General features: G+C 44.5%; 1 protein-coding gene across 4 annotated transcripts in view; it reads left to right on the forward strand.

Annotated features, from left to right (window-relative positions):
- RAB15 (RAB15, member RAS oncogene family) overlaps positions 1-25,987 on the forward strand; it is a 248,682-nt gene that overhangs the window by 149,198 nt on the left and 73,497 nt on the right. Inside the window, exon 1 of one of the 4 annotated variants that reach the window (XM_069208905.1) lies at positions 23,784-23,823. The exons of the other annotated variants lie outside the window; for them this stretch is intronic. Coding sequence (XP_069065006.1) covers positions 23,799-23,823 — 25 coding nt within the window. The 5' untranslated portion in view covers positions 23,784-23,798. Of the gene's footprint in view, positions 1-23,783; positions 23,824-25,987 lie in introns of those variants that run through there. 4 annotated transcript variants of the gene reach the window in all.

Below are 25,987 nucleotides of genomic sequence, written 5' to 3' on the forward strand. Positions count from 1 at the left end.
ACGGGCTGGCGACTGACCCATTTCCTATTCAGCCATGGTGGCGCTGAATTCAGCACCGCCATGCTGATTAGGAAATGGTTTTCCACCAGCCTTTACGTGGCTGGTTTCCTGCCATGGAAAGGCTGGTGGAAAACCAAAAAGGGGGCCACTGAGGGCCCCTGCACTGTGCATGACCATGTCGTGGACAGTGCAGGGGCCCCCCATGCAGGACCCACTGAATGAGCACTGTCTGCATTTGCAGACAATGCGCATTCCATGGGTGCTGCACGGCCCCCGTGTGCTGCTGCATTGGCCTCGGCTCCATGTAAAGACCAATGTATCCGTGGATGTTCCTGCCGCCAGCAAGGTGGGGGGGAGAGGCCAGCAGCCTGGCGGCAGTCTCTCCTCCGAGGCAAAGTCATAATCGGGTCCTTAGTCTTGATTCTTGTGAATCAAGTTCCTCTTATAGTCAATGCATCGAATTTGCAAAGCTCAGGTTAGAGTCACAAATCCACCGGCAGGTGAAGAAACACACATTTTGCACAGTCCTCTTGGTTTTCAATTTGTTTGCCAGGAAGTGCACCTCTATGATTGTTAAATATGAGTTTAGTGTGTAAGATAAAAGAGAGAACATGGACCTCCAAGTGTCTAGCATTGCATGAAAGAGATTCGTCTTGTGCGTCAGTGTGATGGATTCCACTTAAGAGAGACAGCCTAATTTCCAACACTAGGCTTCACGTTCAGAGTATATTCCCTTAAAAAAGCAACTTTTTGTGTTGCGTGAAGTAAAAATAGCTCTGTGACCCAAATTGTATGCATTAAAATCTCAATTTATTATTTAGTCATGTACAAAGAAAGACATGTTCTATGAACAGCAGATTACATTTTCAAATAACGCCTTAAAATCAAATTCCTAACAGAAGCACTCTAATGCTTTGGTCTGAAAATCTATTTTAGTTTAATAACCTCCATGTGGTTACGGATTAATGTTTCCACCTTAGAAAAATGAGAGGCATAGCCAGCCGACTGGTATATCCAGCCCGAACATAAAGAAACTAAGGAAAAAGCACAAAAACTCTATTCTATCAATCAGATACATCTATGAACAGATCAACTCCCGCAGAATGCAGGCCGAGGTTTCTTCTGATACATCGGACACACCATAGAACCCAAAGAAAAAATGTACCTGCCCCTTATTTACAGATAACATCAACACCGTAAGAAATCATTTTAAATCTGATACCCCGCAATGCGTAGCCTCACAAAAAAAAACTTTGGGCTCCTTGGTGCCTATCACAACTAAGGAACTATCAGCCACCGTGAAACTCTTCCAAACAAGATACTTCAAGGACCTTTCCACAATAAACTTAATTAAAGCTTCCATTTTTATAAAATAGATCAATGCCCTCTTCAACCAAGGCATTATCACAAACTCTCAGAAGACTGGGCAAGTGACACCCCTGCTCAGAAAACCCAATCTTGCCAAAAGCCAGTTATAAAGCTATCCATTTGTCTCGGTTGACTGTGCCTAGGGAAGGTCCATTAAACGCAGTCATGGCCAAAGAACACCTTCTGGCAAACTCCACCCTAAAGAACCTGCAAAGCGTGCATCACATTCTTGACTAGGCTGATGTCTGCGTATTTGGCTCTCCATACTTATCAAGAGCCTTCGATACAATCAACCACATTATATTAATTCATATGCTGGAACATCCGGTGGGCTTCCAAGAGCAGGTTCTGGTAGCCACTTCATCGCCACCATGGCGTTGGCCAGAAGGAAAGTTCGGTTCATACTTCACTAAAATAGTAAACTCTGTTCCTATGTTTCCATGTGTGAAACTAGAGTTCAGTGGTATTTGTGACATGGATGCACAGTACTTTCCATAGCACGCACCCACACAGCTAGGTACTTCTTTGCATTGATGTAATTGATGAATACCAGCCGAAGAGCTCATTGTGCCATTTAAAGAGGGCGTTCTTTGGCCTGTCCATGTCAAAAAAGGTATTTTGTCTTTCCAGGCATTAAGAGCGTATGAATGTGTGGATTGATATTTCTAGGGTGCAAACTAGGCTTGGGGACGAGAAATGCGGTGTATTAATTGGGAGTGTTCGTAGACGAGGCAAGATCATGTACATCAAATAGGGGCTCACACATGTAGATTACAAAATTAAATTCCATTTCACACCCTATAAGTGCCTCACAATCAACATTATTCTGTGCCTGTTTCCAGGCCTCCATAATGGGTGTGTGCACAGTGCTGACACCCCTCACCTGGGCCTGCCCATCTCCAGCCCTCAATATGCTGACCCGGATTGATACAAGGTCTTGGACAGACACAGGGGAACAGTAGTGTATGGTGAGCAAGGGCTCATCTCTAGCCTTTATGGGTCCTGTATCTAAAGAACATACATGAACATATGAATGCGATACAGGTATGTGCGCCTTCACTGCACCCAGAACATATGTTTTGTGTTCTCTGTCGCTTTAGGTCTAGTTCTAAGGTTCCATTTAAATGTTCAATTTGAATGTAGCACAACTGTGATGAAGTCTGTTTCTAAGCACTAAAGTTCAGCTGGTAAGAGAACTGACGCCCAGGCGATTACCCAGGATGACACAGTATTGACGACACTGAGAGCCAGGAGGAGAGCCTTCCTCATCTGTTCCCATTGCCACCAGACCATGTGTCCTTATCTGTGAGGTATTTGCCTCACTTCAACACTATTGACCATGTATAAGTGGTCATCCCCAGGCACGGCATGCTGATCAGAGACTGGATATGACTTAGATTGGTTTCAGTAAGTATTTCTTTAGTGGTTGGTATTAGTCATTGCTTGATCATTTATAGTGAGAAGGTCCAATCACCTGTCCATAGGAAGCATCTAAACCACAATTTGTTGAACTCTTTATTAGTTTTCTGTTTTGTTTTATTGCAGTTGTTGATTATTCTGTGTTCAAACATTGTGCTTCTCAAATGGTCGACACGTGTTTCGCTTTACTATTGGAAAGTTGCCCTTGACCCTTTAAGTCTACTGGTTGACATAATGCACTTTTTGTGCTCTTTTACTATTTTTTCCCTTGCCCAATACTTAAACCCCCTCCCCGACACCCATGTAAATGGAAACAAACCCCAGAAAAAATTTCATTCAAGCCAATGGACTCGAAAAGCTCCAGGCATCACTCCCATGGTGGATTAAAGCCCATGTTGTCGACTTGAGGAGGTTTGAATATTTACATACTCAACAACTTCAATGAAAAGGAAAAATAACACAGATCTTAAAACAATTTCAGCATTCTGTCTACTTACAATGGACAACTTGTTGGACAGTCTAACTATAACTTAGGAAGTGCTGTCTGACTTATACCAACAGCTTCAAGTTGTACTCTGGGTGGGAACTATACACTGTTAGTTTGTGCTTTAGGGGCTACTAAACTTGTGGGATCTAAGCTAGTGACTAGGGGGGAATTGTTTGCAATGCATGACTTCACAGCCCAAGATAGCACAAGCCTTAATGAACCGGCCCCCAACATAACCCCTAGTTGAAGGAGTCAGCTTTGTGGGTGGTAGGCACATTCAGTCTATTACTGCACTGACACATCACACAGGAAGTCCCGCCTCCTAACAGGAAGCCTCTCTTTCGACAAGATTGCATCAACCAGCTCTCTAATTTGTACTATGAAATATACACATCTTCTGTCAGGTGCCAACCTAGAAAGGCCTTTGATAACAGGAGGACGACTCGAGTCGAAACTAAAAGAGGACTGAAAAAGAAATAATGGCAGACTGTGTGCAGATGGTGGTGAACGCACGTGCTGTAGGGATGCTACATGTACATGTGTAGGATGCCGGGACCTCGAGAAGAGGCCACCTTTCAGTGCAGTAAGATAAAAGCAGAGTGCGGTGCTGGCTAACTCACAGCATGGTGTGGTCAGGAGGCGCCTGGTGTTTCTCTGCACAGCCTCTCTGCGCGAGGCCACCGGATATTGTATGTCCCCTGTTAACACCAGGCCCATTCATAAATACGAGAAACCTCGTAAAGGTGACACATTCCGAGCATCCGCGTCCCCGGCTCTTTAACCATCAGATGTCTCCCTCCGCGAGTGCGCGGATCAGGCCTGCAGAGAGTTTATTCAGCCTCACGTCTTCAAGCGCCACTATATCTTGCTAATATGTGCGCATTTTTTTTCCACCTCAAGCCCCGCTACGTTATTTATCCAGCCAGCTCGCAACGCCGCCGTTGCCTTTTTTCCAGAGCTCATCAAGGCCCGTTTCTGCTGAAGTAGGCACTAGCGAGCTGAGGCCGCATGGGAAGCGCAGCAGGTGATTTACGATGCAAAGTGGGCCAGGCTGCGCCTCTTAATTAGGGAAGCAATGTGTGGAGCTTGCAATGCGGGGTTCCTACAACCTCCGCAGGCCCCGTGTGCCACCAGCGAGCCAGCAAAACCCTCGCCCTCACGTTATGGACTCCTCTATTGTAGACTCTATAGTAAGAAGTTCTAATATTATCATAGCCACTGGCGTAACAAAGGCTCCCGCAGACCATGCGCTGGGGAGGGGGCGAGCTCTAGCCCCTTCTCTCCCCCCCCCCCCCCCCCCCCTCACCACAGTACACTCTGCAAGGGCGACAGGTCCCTGACTGGGTCCCGGGAATAGAGGCCCCCCCTCCAGGTACTTTGTGTGTGGGGGGGGGGGGGAGGTCTCTAGTTTCTTTACCCCACTGATCAAAGCACCCAAGTTTGGGGTGTCTAGCATAGTAGAGTCAAGAGGCTCAGCGCATTGGTGCGGGAAGAGTTTTCAGAGTGGGGGTGCTGCCATCACTGTTACATTACTGAAGTCATAGGGGTTGTAAACAATTCAAGTACCACATTAAAACTTGTGGAAACGATGAGCCACGCCCACTCAGAAGGGCAGTGGTAAAAGGTATGTAGCTGGTGCACTTTGGAGCACAGGCCTCACATAGATTACTAAAGCATGTTGTTATGACCACTACTAAATTTGCACAGACGTATTGTTTTAATGAGAAAATTGTATTTCACACAAATGATAATGTGTGGAAATCTGCTTTCCACAAATATTTCCAATTTGCGCATCACCAACTAAAGTGACTTAATGTGTTTCGATTCTATTAAATCTATGTTTCCATCATACTTCAGAATTACAAAAAAGTGCTTCATTTCTGCTGTCCCAACTGCTATCATATTTTAAATAATTTGTTCACTTCATTTATAGGTATTTAAAAGCTGTAGTCTGTTGGAAAAAATTGCATCCTACTGTCTTTTGTTTTGCACTGCTTGTACCCCAGCACCATTATCACGTAGTTCAGTTTACAAAATGTTCTCACTTTGCAATCAGAAAAAGAAAAGTAAACACCAGTCTCCATTTCAAAAGAATACGGAGCAATTTATCGGAAGACAGCCTGATCTTCATCGTTCAGCACATTGCAGATGAGACCAGATGAAAACAAAATGTAAATGCATCTTTTCACTCATTCATCTTCTGAGCACCAGCATGGTTATTGAGGGGGTGCGCACCCCTACTTCCAGCGCCTATGGCTCAATGTGAGACAGGTGCATTGAGCATCTTGAAGGACCTGCCGGGGCCCTCTTAATTTGTATTGTACTGTAATTGGGTTTACATTGTGCTTACTACCCCTGACGAGGCGTTGAATTGCTTTATGGTGAGTAGCACCCTACTCCAGATGAAACCATTCAATGCATTGCATTCGGTTTCTCTCTGATTGATCGAAGGTGTGAGTTCATCATAAGAGCCAGTGGGATGAACAGACAGGCTAGAGGAGATTAGGTATTGGTAGGATGCGGGAATATGGTTTCAAATAAGGATGGGATGTATTTGCAGAAATACAACAAATGAAACTAAGGGGGACAAGTGTGCGGCTTAGAGTGGGCAGTACTCCAAAACGGGTGACATGCAGTTGTTTGAGGACAGCGATTCTCAGTTGTGACCTACAAAGCTTCTCCTGTTAGAGCTTTTGCTGGGGTTTTGTGGCGTTTGTTTGAGTATTTGTGAGGATTGACCTGGCATTTGTGAGGGTCTTTGGGACTGGAGCTTATGTACGTCCCTCTAGGCATTCACACCTGTTTGGGCTATCTTAGTGTCTGCTGTGGCCTAGGTGAATGTCTGTTGGTAACTTGTGAAGTGCTCAGTTGTGTGGGGTCTCTTTGGGGCTTCAGTATATCAAGGTTTGTTGAAGTTGCCAGATGATCGTTAGAGACTTTTTTGCCACTTTTGGGGCTGGTGCATCTCTCGGGGGCTACCCTCTGGTCTCTTGAGTCTGTGGTAGTCTGATGGGGCATGAACAAGGTCTGTTGTAGCCTGTGAGCATCTCTTGAAGACCACATGTTGGTCTGGTGGGCTTATGTAAGAGTGCAGTCAGGCTGCCAGGACATCTGCTGGATAATATCTGATAAGCGGTTGAATCTATGCAAACATCTTTTTGGTGGGCTGCGTGATCTGTTGAAAGCTCCTCGAGGTTCTTTTGGATGCTTTGTGAGGATTTGTTGGAAGATATACCAGTTTGTTTTAGGAGCCACATGAGGATCTGTTGAAAGTGCTGTGGTTTTCAGTTGGGAGCTGTATGAGGTGTTTTTGGGAGCTTTTAAGAATCTTTGGGAGGTAGGTCACTGCTTGTTGAGAGCAAACTGAGGAATTGTTGGAAGCGGAGTGTGACCTTGTTAGGAGCTCTGTATGTGAATTATTTCTTTTAAGTCTACATAAGGATCTTTTGGGGGCTCCCTGAGTATCCATTGGTGGGCCATGTGAAGATCTGTTGGGAGCTATGTCAGAATCTTTTTGGTGGTATGTCAGAGTATGTTAGTGCTATTTAGGCTCCACTGGCCAGCATCGTCCGCCCCCACGGCCTCGACATCATTTCATACGCCGACGACACCCTCATCCTCTCCCTCACGAGAAACCCATCCACCGCCAAGAACAACCTACACTCTGGACTCCTCGCCATCGCTAGCTGGATGACAGCAAGCTACCTCAAATTGAACTCAGGAAAAACCGAGATCATCATCTTCGGACCCAACAAGACAGCATGGAACGACACTTGGTGGCCTACCACCCTAGGACCACCCCCAGCACCCACCACCCACGCATGCAATCTCAGCATCATACTTGACTCGTGTCTCTTCATGACTCAGCAAATCAACGCCATATCATCCTCATGCTTCAACACCCTCCACATGCTACGCAAGACCTTCAAATGGATTCCAATAGAAACCAGAAGAACGGTCACCCACACCCTCATCAGCAGCAGACTGGACTACGGCAATGCCCTCTATGCAGGGACCACAGCGAAGTTTCAGAGAAAACTCCAGTGCTTCCAGAATGCAGCCGCACGTCTCATCCTCAACCTCCCTCACCACAAACACATCTCCGCCCACCTCAGATCTCTACACTGGCTGCCCATCAACAAAAGGATCATGTTCAAAATCCTAATCCACACACACAAAGCACTCCACGACACCGGACCGGCCTACCTCAACGAACGAATCAAGTTCCACATCTAACCCGCCAGCTCCGCTCCACCGACCGCGCCCTCGCAACAGTCCCCCGCATCCAACGCACCACCTCCAGCAGCAGATGCTTCTCCCACCTCGCCGCCAAAACCTGGAACTCCCTCCCCACTAACCTACACAAGACCCAGGACCTCCTAACTTTCAGAAAGCGCCTCAAAACTTGGCTCTTCGAGCAGTAACACCCCCCCCCCCCCCCCATCCACCCACAGCACCTTGAGACCCTACCGGGTGAGTAGCGCTTAAGAAATTTGATTGATTGATTGATGAGTGCAACTTTGAAACATTTGAATATGCCGTATTTAGCATTACTACTAGCGTTTACAGTGATTTGTAAAGATGAGTCTTACTGGATACTACATAAGTTCGAATTTTAGATGCCAACAGAGCTGGCGTTAAATTAAGGCAACACCGGGCAATCACCTAGGTCACCGGTTCCATGGGGACGTCAGATGGCAACTAGAAGGAAACATGGCCCCATTAAATGTTGCTCTTGCTAAGGTACCAAAGCCCCCTTCACCTGCCCTTGGTGGGCACCCACCCTCTCTCTGCGCCTCTTTTCTGCCTCCGCCCAGGGCCTATTCTGTACATTTCATTCAGCGCGACATCCATGCATGTACGCTGACTGCTGCATCGTCTGATGCCAGGGGTAGCATTTGACGAAGCGCTTTGCTAATAATACAGGCGTGCGCTCTGAACGGTTCGAGCTTTTGTTCATAGAATGTCATATAAACCCTCCTCTGTTGCTGCAGGTTCCCATAAGGCCCCATCGTTTTCTGCAGAGTGCCTGAGTCACTAAAGGAGTTCTCAGTGGCCTTTTCACACTACAACGTCGACAGCAGGAAGGTTCTTTGTTTAAAAGTTTCCAGCTGTGACTCAGATTTCTGGAAAAGGGTCTTAATAAACCCCTCTGCACGGACAAAAGGCATGAGAGATGGAGATTAGGTAACTGATACCCTAAAGCAGTGGTTCCCAACCTTTTCTCATCTGTGGACCCCCACTTTATCATTACTGGAACCCGGGGACCCCCACTGAATCATTATTGGAATCCGGGGACCCCCTACTAAGCCTTTACTGAAAGCTGGAGACCTAATCTGTTAATTTTAATTCATTTTCTGAGCAGTCGCGGACCCCCTGAAGAGGCTTCGCGGACCCCCAAGGGTCCCCGGACCACAGGTTGGGAACCACCGCCCTAAAGCAATGCTATAGTTGAGCGCATTTTTACATTATTAGTCAAGAAAAGGTGAACACTATGATTAATATTTTTGCTTAAATATTTTCCCAGTGTGCATTTGGGCAATAACGCGAGAAAGAAAGGGGCCCTCTTTTTACCTCATCTAAAAACATGAGTCGGGAAGCCGAACACTCGCATACATTTCATTGTGTCTAATATATCACTTCCTGCTTCGGAACATGGAAATAGTCTTAAACTGGCTGGCATCAATTTCCTTTCGTTCTCGCACTGATTGCCTCCCGCCACTTTTTGAGCTTTTAGATTTAGGACTTCCACAATTACCCCCGGCTGCTTGGATTTATGTGTTGTTTTCAAATTTGAAACAAGAAATGCCAGATGGGTGTGCCCTTGCACCTTACTTAACTAATCAGTCCCATTGTTTCTCGTAGAACTCATTTACACCCATTTTGTTTTCATCACGCCGTGGGTGAGCCTAAATAAATGTATGATGAGTTCGCAAAAGGCAGGAATTGAATGCCAAGAATTCCCCTTTCCAAAAAATTACAATAAAACTAAAGCCATGCCTGGGCCTATGGCGTTCCCGCTGGAATTTACCTCTAGGTAGCCACTTATCAGTCCAATGAACTGGATGGATTTCCAAGGCAAAAATATATGTCATGTTTTTAGGCTGCTCCTTGCCCATTACCAACACAGCCATTTTGATGGTAAGTGCTATCTTGCGCCATCTTCTGGATATTTGTGGTAGTGCAGTTGTAATCTGCATGGAGTGGCCTTTAAGTAGGAGCGGGCCTCCCTGTCAATGTGCTCAACACTAGGGGACGGTCAGTGGCTGTGTGTGCTCTGCCTTGTGGTATCTAAACCACAGTCATTTGTAAAGTTTGTACCCAACAGTTGGACTGGAGAGCTGATTAAGTTTTGAGCACACTGCCGGAGAGCGTGGACTTTTTTGTGACTTGTAGTAGCTATCTCCCACCCAGCTCATTGAGTCAGTTTCTGCCAATCCAGAGCCGGCCTGTGCTAAGAAAGCGCCCTGGGCGTGGGTGCAGAGAAATTTGGTACCCTTGCTGATGGTAGTGAATTACATGAGGCAGCAGGGTCCCTTTTGTGTTCATTGGGATTGGCCCCTGAACTCAAATATCCCTGTACCTCCCCCAACTCACCTAAATCACCAATAGTTTAGCTGGTTCACACAGTTGATGGATTTATTGATGTGTGTTAGCAGGGGTGAGAGGGTGAAGGGAGAGCAAAGCAGGGGGCAAGGGGGCTAAAGAGGTGTTAAAACCTCGCCCGCAGTATGATAGCAAAGGACTAAAACCACTTTAAGCTGGCAAATCAAACAGAAATGAACAGGCGGGGCATGGACAAGGCTGGAGCAAGATGGGAAGGGCACTGCTGTTGGCATAACCTCAATGCCCACACCTCCATGTGCCCCTCAGAATATTGGTGTCCTGGGCCTAGCTTGCCCATGCAGAAGGCTGGCCCTGTGCTTATCTTTAACGCAGTGGTCTTACAGCCCAGCAGATATGCTGCCGGGCACCTACAATATCTAGATCAGTGGTTTAACTGGTCGAGGTGAGTCTGGAAGTGTGATCGTCAGACCTGGACTCATGGAACTAGGTGGGGCTTCACCAGTGACCTTCTTCTGGTTCTACCCTCTCTGCAAGCATTAACATTCCCCTGGCTCTACCCGCTACCATGCCAAGAGAACTCTTTAGTCCACTGATGCAGGAGCGGGTGGCAGTGATAAAGCACATTCCTTCTTCCTCAGGCAGACAGCTCATTTGGCTGAACATCTGTGCCTATGGAGAGAGCACCAACAAGTGCTTGTCACTAGTATTACTATGGAGGCCAGGGCAGGCCTAAAACAGTAGGCAGAGTACCCCTGCAAAGAAATGAGCCCAGCATAGGAAATGCCAAGTTTTTTAGCACTGATACCTGGAACGAATATATATCTTCTATTTAAAAAGTAGAATACAAGTACTGGTGTGCTTAAGCACATGAAAAAAACAAGCATTTGCAATGCAAAGGGTCTCACATTTGCTCGAGTTAGCTCTATTAGTGTTGTAAATTTTTAACTGGACTTTTCTTGCCATACAAACTGAAAATAAAAAGTACAAAAATTTGACATAAGCGAGCAGATTCAAAGCTCCCCAGTCGTCATGGGCGTTAGTGCCAAGAAGAAGCACAAAAGGACAAAGAAGTCTGCTCGCAGTCAAAGGTATGGGCAAAAGTGGAATTATCCATGTAATGGGGTAGATGGCCAAGGCGGAAATAAAACCACTGCAAGGGGGGACAAAAGTAAAGCATTTACCAATGATGATAAAGGATTTTTGAAAGGCAAGCCCATGAACAAGTGATAGTGATTGGTGGCAGTGGGCGTGGTTAAAAGCCTAGGTACATACCAACACGTCGGAAAAGCAGTGCTTGCACGCTGCTATGCTCAACCTACAAACTGGAGTAAACACCATGCATCAGTTTGTTATAATTTAGAAATCTTTAAGGGCGACAGGTAAAGTTGAATGCACCATCCTGATAAAAAAAAAAAAAAGCAAGAACACACTCCAGGGATACTTTATAAATGAAAGTTGACCTAAAGTTTGGGCTACGACTTGAGTAAACTCATTTATTACACAAAATCACATATATATAGCTGCTAAGATTTCAGATTGCTATGTGTGACGCTTTCATAATTTTAGTGTAAACGAGTGACATTTCAACGACTATGAGTGACACCTTCTCGCAGGCAAAATCAAGCGATGAACAGGAGAGAATAACAGAAATGTCATAATATCTCGAGAATCCTATAAATCATCGTTGTACTCCAGGGCCACCATGTGGCCTTTGATAAACACTACTCGGAGTTTACCTAGCGAAGTGAGAAACTAGAATAGAAGAAGGTTTTACCGCACTTCAGGGCATTTTGCGTGATTGTCTCAGGCATTGCTGGAAAATGACCGGACATTCGTTTTTATAACGCGAGATGCGTGACACTTGGCCGGGCTACATATAACACTGGTCAGGGTAATCACACTAGTCAAGATGGCCGCAATGTATTTCAAAACAATGCATTGGTCCTCATTTCAGCAGATCGGCAAAGGCGTCAACCACAGCGGCGAGATAAAAGGGGGCGCGAGTGCTGAGAGGGAAATGACCGGGCCGTTTATCAGTAAAAACAGAGGCCCCCTAACAGCTAAAGTCACTCCTGTCGCTGGCATCTTCTGTTATCACGCAGAGTGGCTCATTCCAGGCCTATCTACATCCCGATGTTACAGCAGCAGTGATTGCTTATTGAGGAAGCGGGATGCTTTTACTGTGGCCTCTAAAGCCGTCTCAGCCAGACTTGCATCACCGGCCCAAGGATACTGACTCTCCTTCCTTCTGGTGCTATTATCGGTCATGAGGCCAGGCTCGGTGCCCTTCTGCCCTGTGATTAGGGTGCGGTGTGTGGGCTGTACAAGCTTTTCCGGGTTCATTAGATGACGTAGCGAGCATCTCGCTCACAGGTCGGCTTTGTCCCGAATCCATGTTTTACCAGACTGTTTTTCTTGTAAACCGCAGTATGTTGCTTTGATCTGTCCTAGGAATCAACCCTCAAATAACTATTTGCCTGTTTATACTCTGATAAAATATATTTGGTTTCCTGGTTCGCAGAGTTTATCATCGTGTATCTTAAATGTTTCAGAGACTTGTTGCTGCGGATTAAATGTTTAAGCCGAATCCTCTCTTTTGAGGAGAAGCGGGAAACAGCATTAGTCAGAGGAAAAATACAATTTATTTTAAAAACAACGAAAAAAGACAACGCCTTTATTAGAATAATTTATATTTTACTTGTTAGTATTAAATTCTTCCTGTTGCGTTCTCTAGCAGTTTATTCCTTTATTGAAAACAGAAACCCTTTCGCTCCAGTGCAAGAATTATGACAATGACAATTTGCTTTTTGTGTGCTCCCTTTTCCTTGATAACAAGGCAGTTTTCGTATTATTTGTGGCAGCTGCTGTCACCTCGTGGTCACTGCTGCCGGTGCAGTAAGGCAGCTGCCTGGAGTGACTTCAACAAAGCACCAGCCCTGAATCTAATTACATTTTACATTGTTGAGAATTTAAAGCAATTTTGGTTTAAACGAGCAGTTCAACTTCAAACTACATGTTGAGAAAAACTACAGTGACCACAAATCACTGGGACATACACATCTCTGCTTGTAGAGTGAGCACCAGTCAAGCCATAGGTGAGCTGTGAGATTTACAACTACCAGGTGCATATGCAATAGGAGACCAGATAAAGGGGGCGAGTCTAGTTTAAGCAGAAGTACATGATCAATAATGCTGATTTCTTGCAATTGATTTAATGATCTCCCTATACGTTCACTCTGTTTGCATCTTACAGTGAGTGAATGTAAAATAGATATGGTGAGCAGAGCTCGTTAAGAGCCATAACCTGCAAAGCGCCTGTGTGTGATGGGGGGAGGGGGAGGGGGAGTGAACTGTATTGTCCCCCATTGTGCACAGCCAGGCTTGATAATTCTCTGTCCTTTTTCGATCCACTTTGCTAAGCATCGAATATTATCCTTTGAATCCACGAGCCCCCTTCTTTCACTAGTTCTCCTAGAGCATGGGTACTCGCAAACATTTTCCCAGGGGCCACAAAGTTTGGTCTGTGGTGCGACCGAGGGCCGCATTGATGCTAGCAGCATGCCGATCAAAGGGAGGAGGGGGCTCTGGATGGGGAGGGGTTGTGGCGTTATGGCAGCAAAGCATATAGATCGGGTGGCTAAATCGCGCAATGTGAAACCAGAAAACCTGGCATTAATCCCAGCTTCCCAACTTTACCAAACTGTGTGATCCTATTCAATTGTTTTATTTCACGTTCCCTTCTTTTTCTCCATTATTGTATGTAGAAGGACCTCACAATGCATGACGTTGGCATGTGCGCTGTGCAAACCATTCTCCTGTGTTTGATTTAATAAACTATAAAGTTGTTCATGTATAATATCAAATCAGGCCAATCAAAGAGTGCAGATAACAACTGACTTGCCTCTTAGTTCACTATTGGCATTGTTATGAAGGTGGGGATAAGAATGAATGTTGTGGGAAGAATGAAAGTTTCTGAATTTACGTTTGAAACCTTTGTTTTAAAAAAATACTTCTCCATGCACTGTTAGATTAAATGGTTCTGTGTGTAAATGAAATACACGTTTTGATGTTTTTAAGAACACTTATAGACATTTGCTGCAAGATTTCTTAAAGAATGAAAGTGTTCCTGCAGTTAAAGCAAGGCAGGACAAATTCCTTACTTTCTTTCCTTATCTTCTATCATGTTTAAATAAAGTGTCCTCTGTTAAGTCCAGTAAACAGCAGCCTAGTGCTACTGATGCTCTGGGGCCGCATGTAAAGGTCAAAAGGGCCGCATTCGGCCCCCGGGCCGTATTTTGAGTATCAATGTCCTAGAGGGATGGGAAAGGCATCCTTTGGGAGAGGGAGGTACGTACAATTTGTACAGAGGGGGTGCTGGTCCATAAGGCCCCCTCACCAAAGGCCTAGGGGATGTGCGACAGTCTGCCTTTGAAAACCCAACAAATGCAGCCAGAAGAAAACAACACCGGAAGAGCCCCTCCATTGTACATCCTCCCTCTGATCTCTCGTAAGTATTAGAGGGGTGCTGCAGCGTCCAGCGCCACTGTCCTCGTGACCTTCACACGGGGCTGCACAGCACCCCACCACACAACACCTCTTATCGGTTGTGCAGTGGAAGGCAGGAGGGCGCTGCAAGCGCCTGTAAGAACTCAAACGGGTCTAGGCACTAGGGTAAATGGTTCCTAACATACGAGAAGCCAGAAGGGATGTATTTTCACCAACCTCAAAGGGGTGATGACATAACCTTTGACCCCGATGATATTACAGGAAGTGGCATCGCAGAGCCTTTAATTCATATGATGGGTCATTGTGTTTTTCAAATATCTTCGAAGTTTGCTGAAAGGCAATAAACAGTGGTTGATGGCCAGGGTAGGTGGCCACCTTTCCCAGAGAAAAATACTCGCCATGTGTTATTTTAAGAGTCTGCCAAGGCCTGGATGTAATATTAAATATTACTATAAAAAAATAATTTGAGTTCATTTGTAATGACTTTTCTGTCTTTGTTTACTTTAACTATTAGTCATGGATCATTTACACAGCTCTTGCACGCATTCAAACATGTTTTTTTATTTAGCTTTGCTGTTTGAAGTATGTACAGATAAAGGCTAAAAATACCTGCTGTAGTTGATTTTGCTTTTTTTGTATCGGCCAGGATGTCAAAATACCGGTGGCGCCAGCAAAACATTGGCCAGATGGCAGCCTTATAGACAGAACAAACAACAATTCACTAAAACCAGCAAAAGGTCTTAGACAAGGTTAGCAAGAATTAGCATAAAGCAAGAAACGGACCCCATAGATATAAAATGACACCGCAGGCTCAATTCAATGAATTTAATTTTATCCACTATCAAAGGATAAAAGGCTGAGGTAGCCCTGCCATGGTTGATACCTGTGATGGGTTATACTTGAATTTACGACTGGAAAAATCTTTTTTGTTCAGTGCACGGTAAGCAGTTTGGCATCCTAAGAAAAATCCACCTGTTCTGGGAGCCCATATAACTTGCCAAACTTTTTTTTTTTTAATAAAAAGAAATGATCCAGCTATTTACCTGTAATATTCATTACACCGATTAGAGTCTGCCTCGTCCTAGCTCTAATTATTTAGGCATTCCACCTGTAAAGTAATTTTTTTTAACATAAGTAGCCCCACGCACCCATCCTCCTGTCACAGAAAGAAGCCATAAAGTCAAATGGAGGTGCAGCAATGGGAGGGAGGAAACGTATTGGGGCTAGTAGGACTGATCGGGGTAATGAAGATTACCAGTAAATAACTGGTTAATTTCCCCCTTATGCTGTTCTCCTTGTCCCAATCCTAATTAATGAGGGTCTCACATCAGTACATTATTCCTGTCAATTGCTTCATTGCTTGAAAAAGTACAACTGAACGGAATTTGTCATCCATGGATTAATTGAAATCAAGACGATAGTGCTTATTGAATGTATGCTATGAGGATCACGTAGCAGCCTAGCAGCCTACAGATGCCCACTAAGGGAACACCCTGTGCTTTTGCCCAATCAGTGAGACCACTCCAGTTGATCAACCTTGAATAGCACCTGGAAGGATTCATAGTTGGTAGAATATGCCTGTACTATAGCTTGGCGAACCCATGTGCTCAATGTAACAATCCAAGAGGGTGAGTTTATAAGGAATGGCGCTCACAACTATTCCACCCCTAGTTTTCAAAAATCAGAATTGTCTCCACTGTGCTCCTGGAAGGAGGACCCACCCTACTTCTCCCCAAAAACTCTAAAGAGAAAAAGCAATGCACAATTCAAGGCACTCATGTCTGATAAATATGACAATTGTCCGTATCTCTAAATACAGCAGATCCACTTGCTTTATTGAGTGTGTTCTTCACTTCCAAACAGTCCAGCCAACACGTGTTTCGTTGTGCGAACAGTACTCGCTTTGACTTCATCAAGGCTTTTAAAAACCGTTAGGAATCATTATTACCATTCTATTCAATAAAGTCTTCATTAATCTTCCGATAGAAAATAATATCCTTATATATAATTATTCCAGACACTCCTTGAAATAAATTTGCATCTTCAAACTCGTTCGGTATCGCACAGAAATATCTTATTGGTTAGCGTTCCGAGAGGCGTGTACGCGTATGATCAGTAAGCTCAAAGTAGTGTTGGAAACCTCTCTACTTTTAGCTACAGATCCATGAGCTACAAAAAGAGAATTCAAATTTTGAAAAGATTTTGTCCAGTCTAAATAAGCTGTCATAGCCCTTTTGACATCCAGAAGCGAGGGAATAGAAGAGGCTGATTAATCCTGCAGAACTGGAAGAACAACTCCTTGGGACATATCGAATGAGGATGACACCTTGGGAATGAACTTAGAGTCTAACATCAAAAATTTGAGGAAATGAATGCATACAACAACATACAAGGCCATGGGACTGTCATAGCATCCACTGCCAATGCTTGAGAAGATTGCTCCTCCGTGCAAAACGTCAGACACATCACATTGTTTGGAGAAACAAAGAGATCTAACCACGTGGAGCCGAACTGGTGATATATGAGATTGAATAGTCGGATGGACAAGTGGCATGTCACTGAGGACGACAGATTGTGACTCATACTGTCCGCCCAATAATTGAATGCTCCTATGATATATATTGCTCTTAATGCTAAGAGATGCGCTTCTGCGCAAACAAAAATTGTAGTTGTCAACTGATTGAGAGACTCGTTCCCTGCTGATGACCCAAATAACATTGTGTCACCTGACTGTCGGTTCTAATCAATACATTCTTTCCTTGTAACTGAATCTGAAAGGCAAGCAGTGCTCACAGAACTGCACACAAAGCTCTCCATTTGGAAGATTGACTTTTTACCCAAGGAGAGGAAGGGCCCTTTTTCTCCTGCCCCTCTAGTACCACCCCACAGACTGGCGTCCATGGTCAATATCACCGGAGATGGGTACTGGACCATCACTCTTCTCTTTAGATTTGTCTGTTCAATCACCATGACAAATCCTGAGTGATTGCAAATCACCGGAATCCAACTCTCATAATCTGCCGAGCTGTAGGACCAGAGTTCTAGGATGTGATTGACCACAGGTTTCAAGTAAACACATGCCCATGGCACCACCACTGTTGATGCCGCCAAAAGACCCCGTGTCTTGAGCGATGACTTTGCTGTCACTCGAGTCTGGCTCGACAACCTGCAGACCTTGGATATCATCGACAACCTCCTGCCACCTGGCGGAAATGCTGCACCCACACCGGTGTCCAAACGAGTTCCAATGAACTGTTTGAGTTGCGATGGAATGGGGGGCCACTTTCGAAGATTCGACAGCAGGCCCAAGCGATGTAGCAACGTAGTCACCTTTACAACAGCTTCCCCTGCCTGAAAAAAGCGGCAGAAAGTAACCAGTCATCCAATAAAGAAACCAGTTATTCCAGAAAGTTGTAAGGAAACTACCACAGGGGCAACTACCTTGGTAAAGACATGAGGTGATGTTGCCGAACCAAAGGGGAGAGGTTGAAACTGGAAGTTACCTCTGTGGAGAGAAAACCTCAGAAACTGTTGACTGGACACATGAATGAGCAAATGAAAAAAAGTATCATTTAGGTCCAGTGTCATCGGATAACCCCCTTTCAAGATCAAAGTGATGACTGATTGAAGAGTCACCTGCCTGAATGGTTCCACCAACACAAACCTTTTCAGGGCCTTGAGGTTCAAGACTGGATGATCCATTAAGTCTGTCTCTGGAACCAGGAAGAGAGTGGAGTAAAATCCAGTATTCTCTGGTCGAGCAGGACCGGGATCACTGACCCTCTCTGCAAGAGAACCTGAACCCCTTAGAACAGTGCTAAGCATTTGACACTGTCTAGTGGAAGAGGAGTATCCCTTACCCTTTATCCAGACATTATTTTGAAAGTGATTTGATAGCCATCTTGAACATTCAAAAGGGCCCATGATTCTGGATTGTCTGAGCCCATTGGCGACAGCTGTTTAAATCTTCCTCCCACCATTTAGCCACTCCTGCTGGACTTTGTCCGGATTTCGACCTGAGGATGGTCAGGATTTGTTATAGAACACGGCGCCCCAAACTCTGGCCCATCGTCGAAAGGGCCCTTTCTCCTATGTGTTGAAGGCCGTCTTCTTCTGGAAAAAAGTGTTCTTATTTAGGAAGCTCTTAAAAGGATTCAATAACTTTTTCTCCTCAGCCACTTTCTGCACATCTCCTCCAATTCTGGATCGAACAGTTTCTGGCCAGAAAAAGGCAACTTGTAGAACAAGGCTCTCTGGCTGGATTCCAGTTTCCATGACATGAGCCATAAAGCATGACTTCCAGCTATTGCTCACCTGCCATGGATGAAAATGCCCACAGACCATCGAAAGTAGAATACGGAAGGACTTGTGCTAACATTTCTATACCAGATTATAAAGAGGAGGGATCCTGTTTTGTCTGATTTCCTTCAGTAAGGGTCTGGAAATCCTTTTATATCCTTTTAATATCCTTTAATACTTGTGTAGCATAGGCTGCATAAGTATTTGCTCTGGAAGCATAATTAGCATCTGCACAGCACCTGACGTGCCACCACATTGCACCGGTGAAGGTCCAGGAATGGTCACCAAGAGCGCCCGATCGCCCCAAGTAAAGGCGCTTCCGTAACCCTTCCCGCCCCAGCTGAGCACATGGGCGGGGAGAAGGACACCACTCGCTGTGCAAAGCGGAGTCAGCAACCAAAAACAAATACAAGATAAACTTAAAAACTAATGAAAACACACTTTTCTGATATATTGCCAAGGCGCTAGCGAGGATTCCATCGGGAGGACAGGAAACAGGAAGAGGGTTGGGGGAGGGGCTATTTATGTTTAAAAGAATTTTACAGTCTCTGGGCAGACTGCAAGGGAGGTGGGACACTTCATCAACTAGGGCTGGGGCAAGGAGGACTCCATGAGGGAGTAAGCTATACTGAATCTCAAGACAAATACACAATATACAATTTAGCTTACAAAACGTCGAGTAAAAGGAAATAATTGGTGGTCTGTCATAGCATCCACAGACTGAGGCAACATGCAGGTCTTCCTTGACAGTCCGCATCACAACTGTTGCAACTGGTCCTACCACAGAACTTTATTCAGATTGCTAAAACAATATTCTTTTTCAGCAATTGTGATTGGCCAGCCTTTCCACCAATTCGAATAGGTCCCTGTATAAAGGCAGGTCTGGTTAATTTCTTGTAGCCAATCGGAATGTCTGTGGTTTGACGAGGTTTGCAGTCCAGGAAGGCGCATTTAAAGCACTGGTAAACCCAGTGTGACTCCATTACGTACCAAATTTGTTTTCCTACGTTTACTTTAGTTACGTGCAGCAGTGCAGACGCGTGTCATGTCATGACCCGCTGCATTGGATTCCCTATATTTGGAGATTCTTGAGATGCTATGTCTGGACACATGCTTCAAGGGAAGCAGCGGTTTTGCTTCTCTTGGAGGCGGGTTTAAGTGCACAGACATCCTCGGCCCTCCTTCCCAGATGTCCTATTGTTGCCAAGAAGTGTTTTCTCCTCGTCCATAATTGATTTCTATTCTTTGGATTGAAAATGTGTGGTTACATCAAAGTCATTACTGGAACTGTGATTCTAAATATGGCGTCCTGGAGTCTAACATTCCACGCACTCTGATTGGCCGACATTGTTAGAGGCAGAAATGACGACTGTAGGATCACATTGCAGGCCTCATATACAAGAATAGGCTTGACTGCAAAAACAAGCATTTCCAATGCAATAGGTCTCGCATATTTCATACAAGTTAATTGTCTTCTTTTGATAACGGCGCCCATGAGCAAAAACAAAAAAAAACATACGTGGAAACTGAGAAAAAATGACTTAACAAAATAAAGTTAGCTTTAAAAAATAAAACTTTACAATTTTGTTTTTCCTGCTGGGCACGGTTTTGCCAGTCACAAGCCTTCTGTTTGCAGGTGACTGGAAGTTAGAACAAAAGAGTACATTGATAACGTCAGGATCAGCGGATGGGCACTAATTAAGTTTAAATCAATTAGTGCTTGAATCCTGCTCCACACAGAGGAGCGGAAATGATGCCAGACATTCCTTGACGAAGTATAAGGCTGTAAAGAAGAGCAGTACGCAAACCAACAAATGGTGAGTGACGGGTGGACTGTAAGCCCTTTACTGAACACATCCGTGTCTTGCATACGCTAGCACATGCACTCTCAGGCTCAACCCTAAAAATTGCTAGGAAGGACAAACTCCTATCCAACTATACTAGGGATGGCCAGACCAAGCAAAGCAGCCCCACACCATTTGCCCCTTTGTCTTAGTGCTTCTGATATCTTTCCTTATTTAATTTAGCCTGAGCCTTGATAAGGCACAGGAATTTGGTTGCGTGCCCAACTTTCCATTATCACTTTGCAGGACTCTTTGTGCCTACAGAGGCACATTCCACCCGCAAAGGCATCAGATGACGTTTGTTGGGGAGCGTGGGGTCTATGATTTCCATAGCACATTTTTGGATTTTCTTTAACGCCCCCCTATAAATTTGGGCATTTTAAAAGATATAGCTCGACTGGTGATTGAGTTTTTCGAATAGATTATGATTCATACTGTGTTTCAGTTCTAATTCCTTTACCACTTGCTGGAATAAGCCTTGACTGCTCACCATTGCAACATTAGAGAGATAAACGAACAATGAACAACTCTGATATCCAAATGGAATGAATTATTCTAAAGCTTTGAAACACCAAAGGTAAATATGAGTGTTTACCACATATACTGCCTAGTAACCATTTACTACCACAGGGCCTGGTCCCGTATGTGCATTTTAGCTATGGAAGAGGAGATTTGACATCTAATTTCAGCTTTACCACTTCACCTAAACACGCTGTAAACACTGCGTTTTAAAGCTGAACAAGGCTCCCAACACAGTGACACTTCAGTAGGAATCGCAGCCCCTTCGTCTTGCCATCAGAATCACTGCCACCCCAGTTGTGGTCTAGTGGGTGAGTTGGAAATGTGGAAACACAAAACACAGTTTCTAACCCCACATGGCACAAATTGCATGATAGACTGTCATCTCTCCTTGATGATTTTGTTCACAGCCTGGCAGTCACAAACTGGTCATCTCTCTCTTATGATCACTAGCTCACCATGGACGTAGCAAACTGATCACATACAGTGCCCCAGGTACGCAATGGTTGTGAGCTCCCACTTTGTGCACCCTGGGACACCATGGTGTTACAGAAGAGACCACAGATGCTTGTGCAGCCCCTTCTATAATACTAATAGCCCTGGTGCACATGATGGTGTTTCCTCTTTTGCATCGGGCTGTGGCCCCTTGCAAATAAGGGAGGTTCTTTGCCACAGTACCCCTGTCCATGTTATAGACACCGGCAAAGAGGTTTTCAGGGTCGCACTGACCGTGCACCACAAAGAGGAGGCACACTGTCAGTGTACTCCCTGCGGGCAGCCCTCTAGCGGTGGGAAACGATGTCTATGGGACATCCTCCTGCAGGCGGTAGCAGTCATTCACTGCTTCATACAGTCACCCTGTCTTGTCAATAATGCGCTGACCCCAGGGCACATTGTTTGTAGTAGGGTACTCTGTCCCTGTTTGCACTCTTCACACCTGCTTAAAGGTGCACTGGATGCAAACAGAGTCAGTGCACCCATTGCACATCCCTTGTCATCTCTGTCTGATAAACTCTCACCCTCCCTGGCAGTAGCAAATTGGTTGTCTGTCTTCTGATCTCTCGCTCTACCTAGCAGACACAAACTGGTGCTCCCTTCCTGGTGACTTCTCGCCCGCTCTGGATATCACAAACTGGTCTTCTCTGCCTTATAACTTCTCGCCATCCCTAGCAGTCATAAATATGTAATCGCTGTCTTATGGTCTCTATCTGTCCATGGCAGTCATAAACAGGTTCCCTCTGTCATGTGACCACTCGCCTTCCTTGGCAGTCACAAAGGGTTCCTCCCTATTGAATGATGTCTTGGTCTCTCTGGCATTTGTCTAATACTCGCCTTCACTGGGTTTTACGAACTGAATGACCTCTTGCCCTCCATGACCATTGCAAAAACTGGTCATCCCTATCTGATGACCACTCCCCGCCCCTTGCACTTGCAAGCTAGTCATCACTATCTGACGACCCCTCATCCCATAGCGGTCACAAACTGGTCTTCCTATCTGGAGACTTCTCAGCCTCCCTGGTAAACACGTCATCCATATCCACTGGCCTCTTGACCTCCCTGGCAGTCATAAACAAGTCATCCTTATGTATAAGAGATCAAACATATGTCCCTATTTTAGCCCCACTGCAAGTGACTTCTGCCATGTTTTCTTGCTCATGTCAGCTTACCAGATGCACCCGCCTTTGATCCTTAGATGTGCTGCATCCTGGCACTCAAGAGACAAAGGTTTGAAAATCAGCTTGCTCAGCTGAAAGTGTTTACATTTGTTTTACTTTGGCAGAGCATATACCAATTCTCATGTTTTCAGCTGCGTACCTGCTTGCGTTCTTGGTGGAAATGTTATGTGACCTATACTAAAGCCAAGTGTGTTGGGGTTGTAAATGTGAGCTTTGCCTTGTATCAGGGAGCCACACCCCACTGCTTTTGTATGGGATCTCTGTGATTCACGGAATGTAAATTATGGTCTGTCTTGACAGCGCAGCTGTCATCATGCAATTATGTGAGCATTGCTAGCGATTACTCGTGCCCACATGTTTGGAGCCAGGAGTACATGTTTTGATTGGGCAGAAGTTGTGCTTCCACACAGCTGTGGCCATATTGTTTATTTATTCAACTGGTGAGCTTGAACTTTCAGGGTCACACACATGACTTGTAATGCTGCTTTTCTCTGGCAGGAGCACAGTCATTAATCTACATGGATTTTTAGATCTGGTTTGACAATGCAACTGTCGCCTGACCTTTTAACCTACATCAATATTTTTCTACAATTCTTTGCTTCCATACAAATACATATTCATTCCCATGCTATTTACTTGTGATGCATTACATTGTCATACAACATTATTTTTAAAGCCAGACCTATTGGCATTGCCAATGTTTGTTTTTACAATAAACATCTTCCTATTCAACCAAAAATGTGAGATGGAATTTTCCTTGACACATATGACCTCTCACATTCCCTGGCACTCACAAACAGATTATCCCTGTCCAAGGACGTCTCTCCATCCCTGGCAGTCACAAAATGGTTGTCCCTGTCCAATGACCTTTCACTCGACATGGCGGTCATAAAAGTGGTCTGCCGAAGGACCCGAGTCTGCTCGGACTCACTCGCACAAAAGAGAAGGTGACAGCTTAAAGTAACCAGCAGGTGTTGCAAGAAATATGACATCCAGCCAGTGGCCAGCATCCCACCGGGAGAGTACAAAAATAGAATCCATGGGGCATTTTCGCCAGCACTCTCCAAGATACCACAGTATCAGAGGGAAAACACTGTGGCTGTCAGCAGAGGAATGTCAGCCTCTAAGGGAAAATTAGGTGAGTAGCTGTGCAGAGTCACACAAGAGGGAACACACAGCAGAAATAGACGCCCACTGTTGGCATCAGTTTCAAGCGTTGCTAGTGTGCTAGGGTGATGGGTGCAATGTGCGTGCCTTTGGGCCAGAAATAGGGGAGAGTTTTGTTACAACCTTTGCCAGTTCCAGGAGATGGCGACCTTTAAAATGGTAGAAAAAAGTGACAAAAATAGGAGAATGCCTGTAAGGTCGTGATTCCTGTTGATTTTCTTTAGCAAACGCCTCGGATTTTTATGTGAACGCATTTTTTTTTAAAGAGCTGAGTTATAATGTGTCCAATACATGCTCTGTTGAAAAAGCCGAAGATGTCCTCTTGTTGGGAACTTGGTATGCAGCGGTATTTTGCAAAGACATAGATCCTTTGTTAAAAATGTCCTTGTAAGCATGAGAAGTAAAGTGTGAGGTTTTGTTTTATTGTTTAATATTAAAGATATGATGGTGTTTAAGTCTTTAATGTTAGAGCAATAAACATCAGGTTGTAATCTAACTGAGCTTTTTAAAACATGACGTTTGGACTTTCATCTGAATTGTATTCTTCTGCCTTGTGGTCCATGGGTTGTGGCACAGACTTCAAAATTAACAGTAACCAAGAAAAAGGCCAGTAGATGCTTTTTTAAAAACAATTAAGCCAGGTTTTCAGCTGGTCTCTTTGTCAAAGTAGATATAATTGTGCCCAGAAACTCACAGGAGTAGAGTTCCACAGTTTGGCCGCTGCTGTAGAAAAAGCATGGCCTCTCTAAGTGACCCTTCTGCCCCCTAGTGGTGCCAAGCAAGAATTGGTTTGCTGATCCGAGGGAGCGGGGCAGTTGATTGGAAAATGTATTGGCCTGAAAGGAGGGTGTGTGATCTGAGGTGCAGCGCTTTGTGGACAATTGTCAGGGCTTTAAAGCCTACACAAGTACGAATGGGCATCTAGTGTAGGGATTACAGCAGTGGTGTGGTATGAAGCCTTCCGGCAGGTTTTGTAAGCATTTGTGCCACAGCGTTCTGAGCAAGCTGCGGCTGATCGATGTTGTCTGGTGATTAATTGTAGATTGAAATAGCATAGTTCTGTGGGGTACCAGGGAATCACTGCTGGAAGCTGGGGACCCCACCTAAACAATTTCTGCAATGTAAGTCTCAAAACAATGCAGACATAAGTATGCATCAAAACGCACACAACTTATTGAATATTTTAATTTACAAACAAAAATATTCATCATTCGAAATTTTAAAGGGAAAACTGGAGCTTTTCAAATGTTTGTTTTATTTCTAAGTCGCGAAGCAATATGCTAAAATCTAGCTTTTCACTTAGCCTTTTTTCTGGTTAATTAATGCTCTAATTTTTGCAGGCACATTACAGTGCCTCAGCTGGGGCCACAAATCCATTCATTCTAGATTATTTTTATGTTCTTGTGTTGGTCTCATGAATCAAAAGTTAACTTAGTTTTACCCTACAATTTCAAAGTCCTTCAGTTTTACAGAGTGTTTTAAAATTTTCAATTTCGCTTCTCTTGAATTGTATTAATCTGGCAATATTATTTAATTTACTAAACCAGAAATGACCCCCCTGAGTGGGCGTTCCAGACTTCAGATTAAAAACCTCTGGGGGAGTCAATGTGAAAGTGAATGACTGCATTCACTACTGATGTCTACAAAGGAGGACCGAAGAGGCGGAGAGGTTTTTTTATTTATAAGGCAAAGATGAACCAGGTGCGCGCTTCAATCATGAATTGGGCTTCCAGGAAAAGGGTACTCTAACAAAGTACACATGAAAATAGCATCTCCATTTTATGAGCAAGCTTTTTGTTTAACTAAGCTCTGATACGCAGGGATCGTTTATGATCTGCAAATTCTAAAGTATTGAATTTTCTTGTCGTCTTTCAAACATATAATTATGCACTTCATGATGGAAAATCGGTTTAAACTAGCGGTTACTGCCTTACCAACTAGAATACCATGTCTCTGTAACTTTTTTTAATGTTAAAACTAAACAATTACCTTATTTTTATTAATTGCAATGAGCATGTGTTTACAAACACCATGTTGAATTACTGTGTTTTTGATGACTTTGTACTTTGATGATTATGTTTTATGCTTGTTATCCAAATAAACATTGATTGATCTTTATGATTGATTGACAAGTG

The sequence above is a fragment of the Pleurodeles waltl genome, chromosome 9 (assembly GCF_031143425.1).
Source record: "Pleurodeles waltl isolate 20211129_DDA chromosome 9, aPleWal1.hap1.20221129, whole genome shotgun sequence".
NCBI classification, from domain to species: Eukaryota; Metazoa; Chordata; class Amphibia; order Caudata; family Salamandridae; genus Pleurodeles; species Pleurodeles waltl.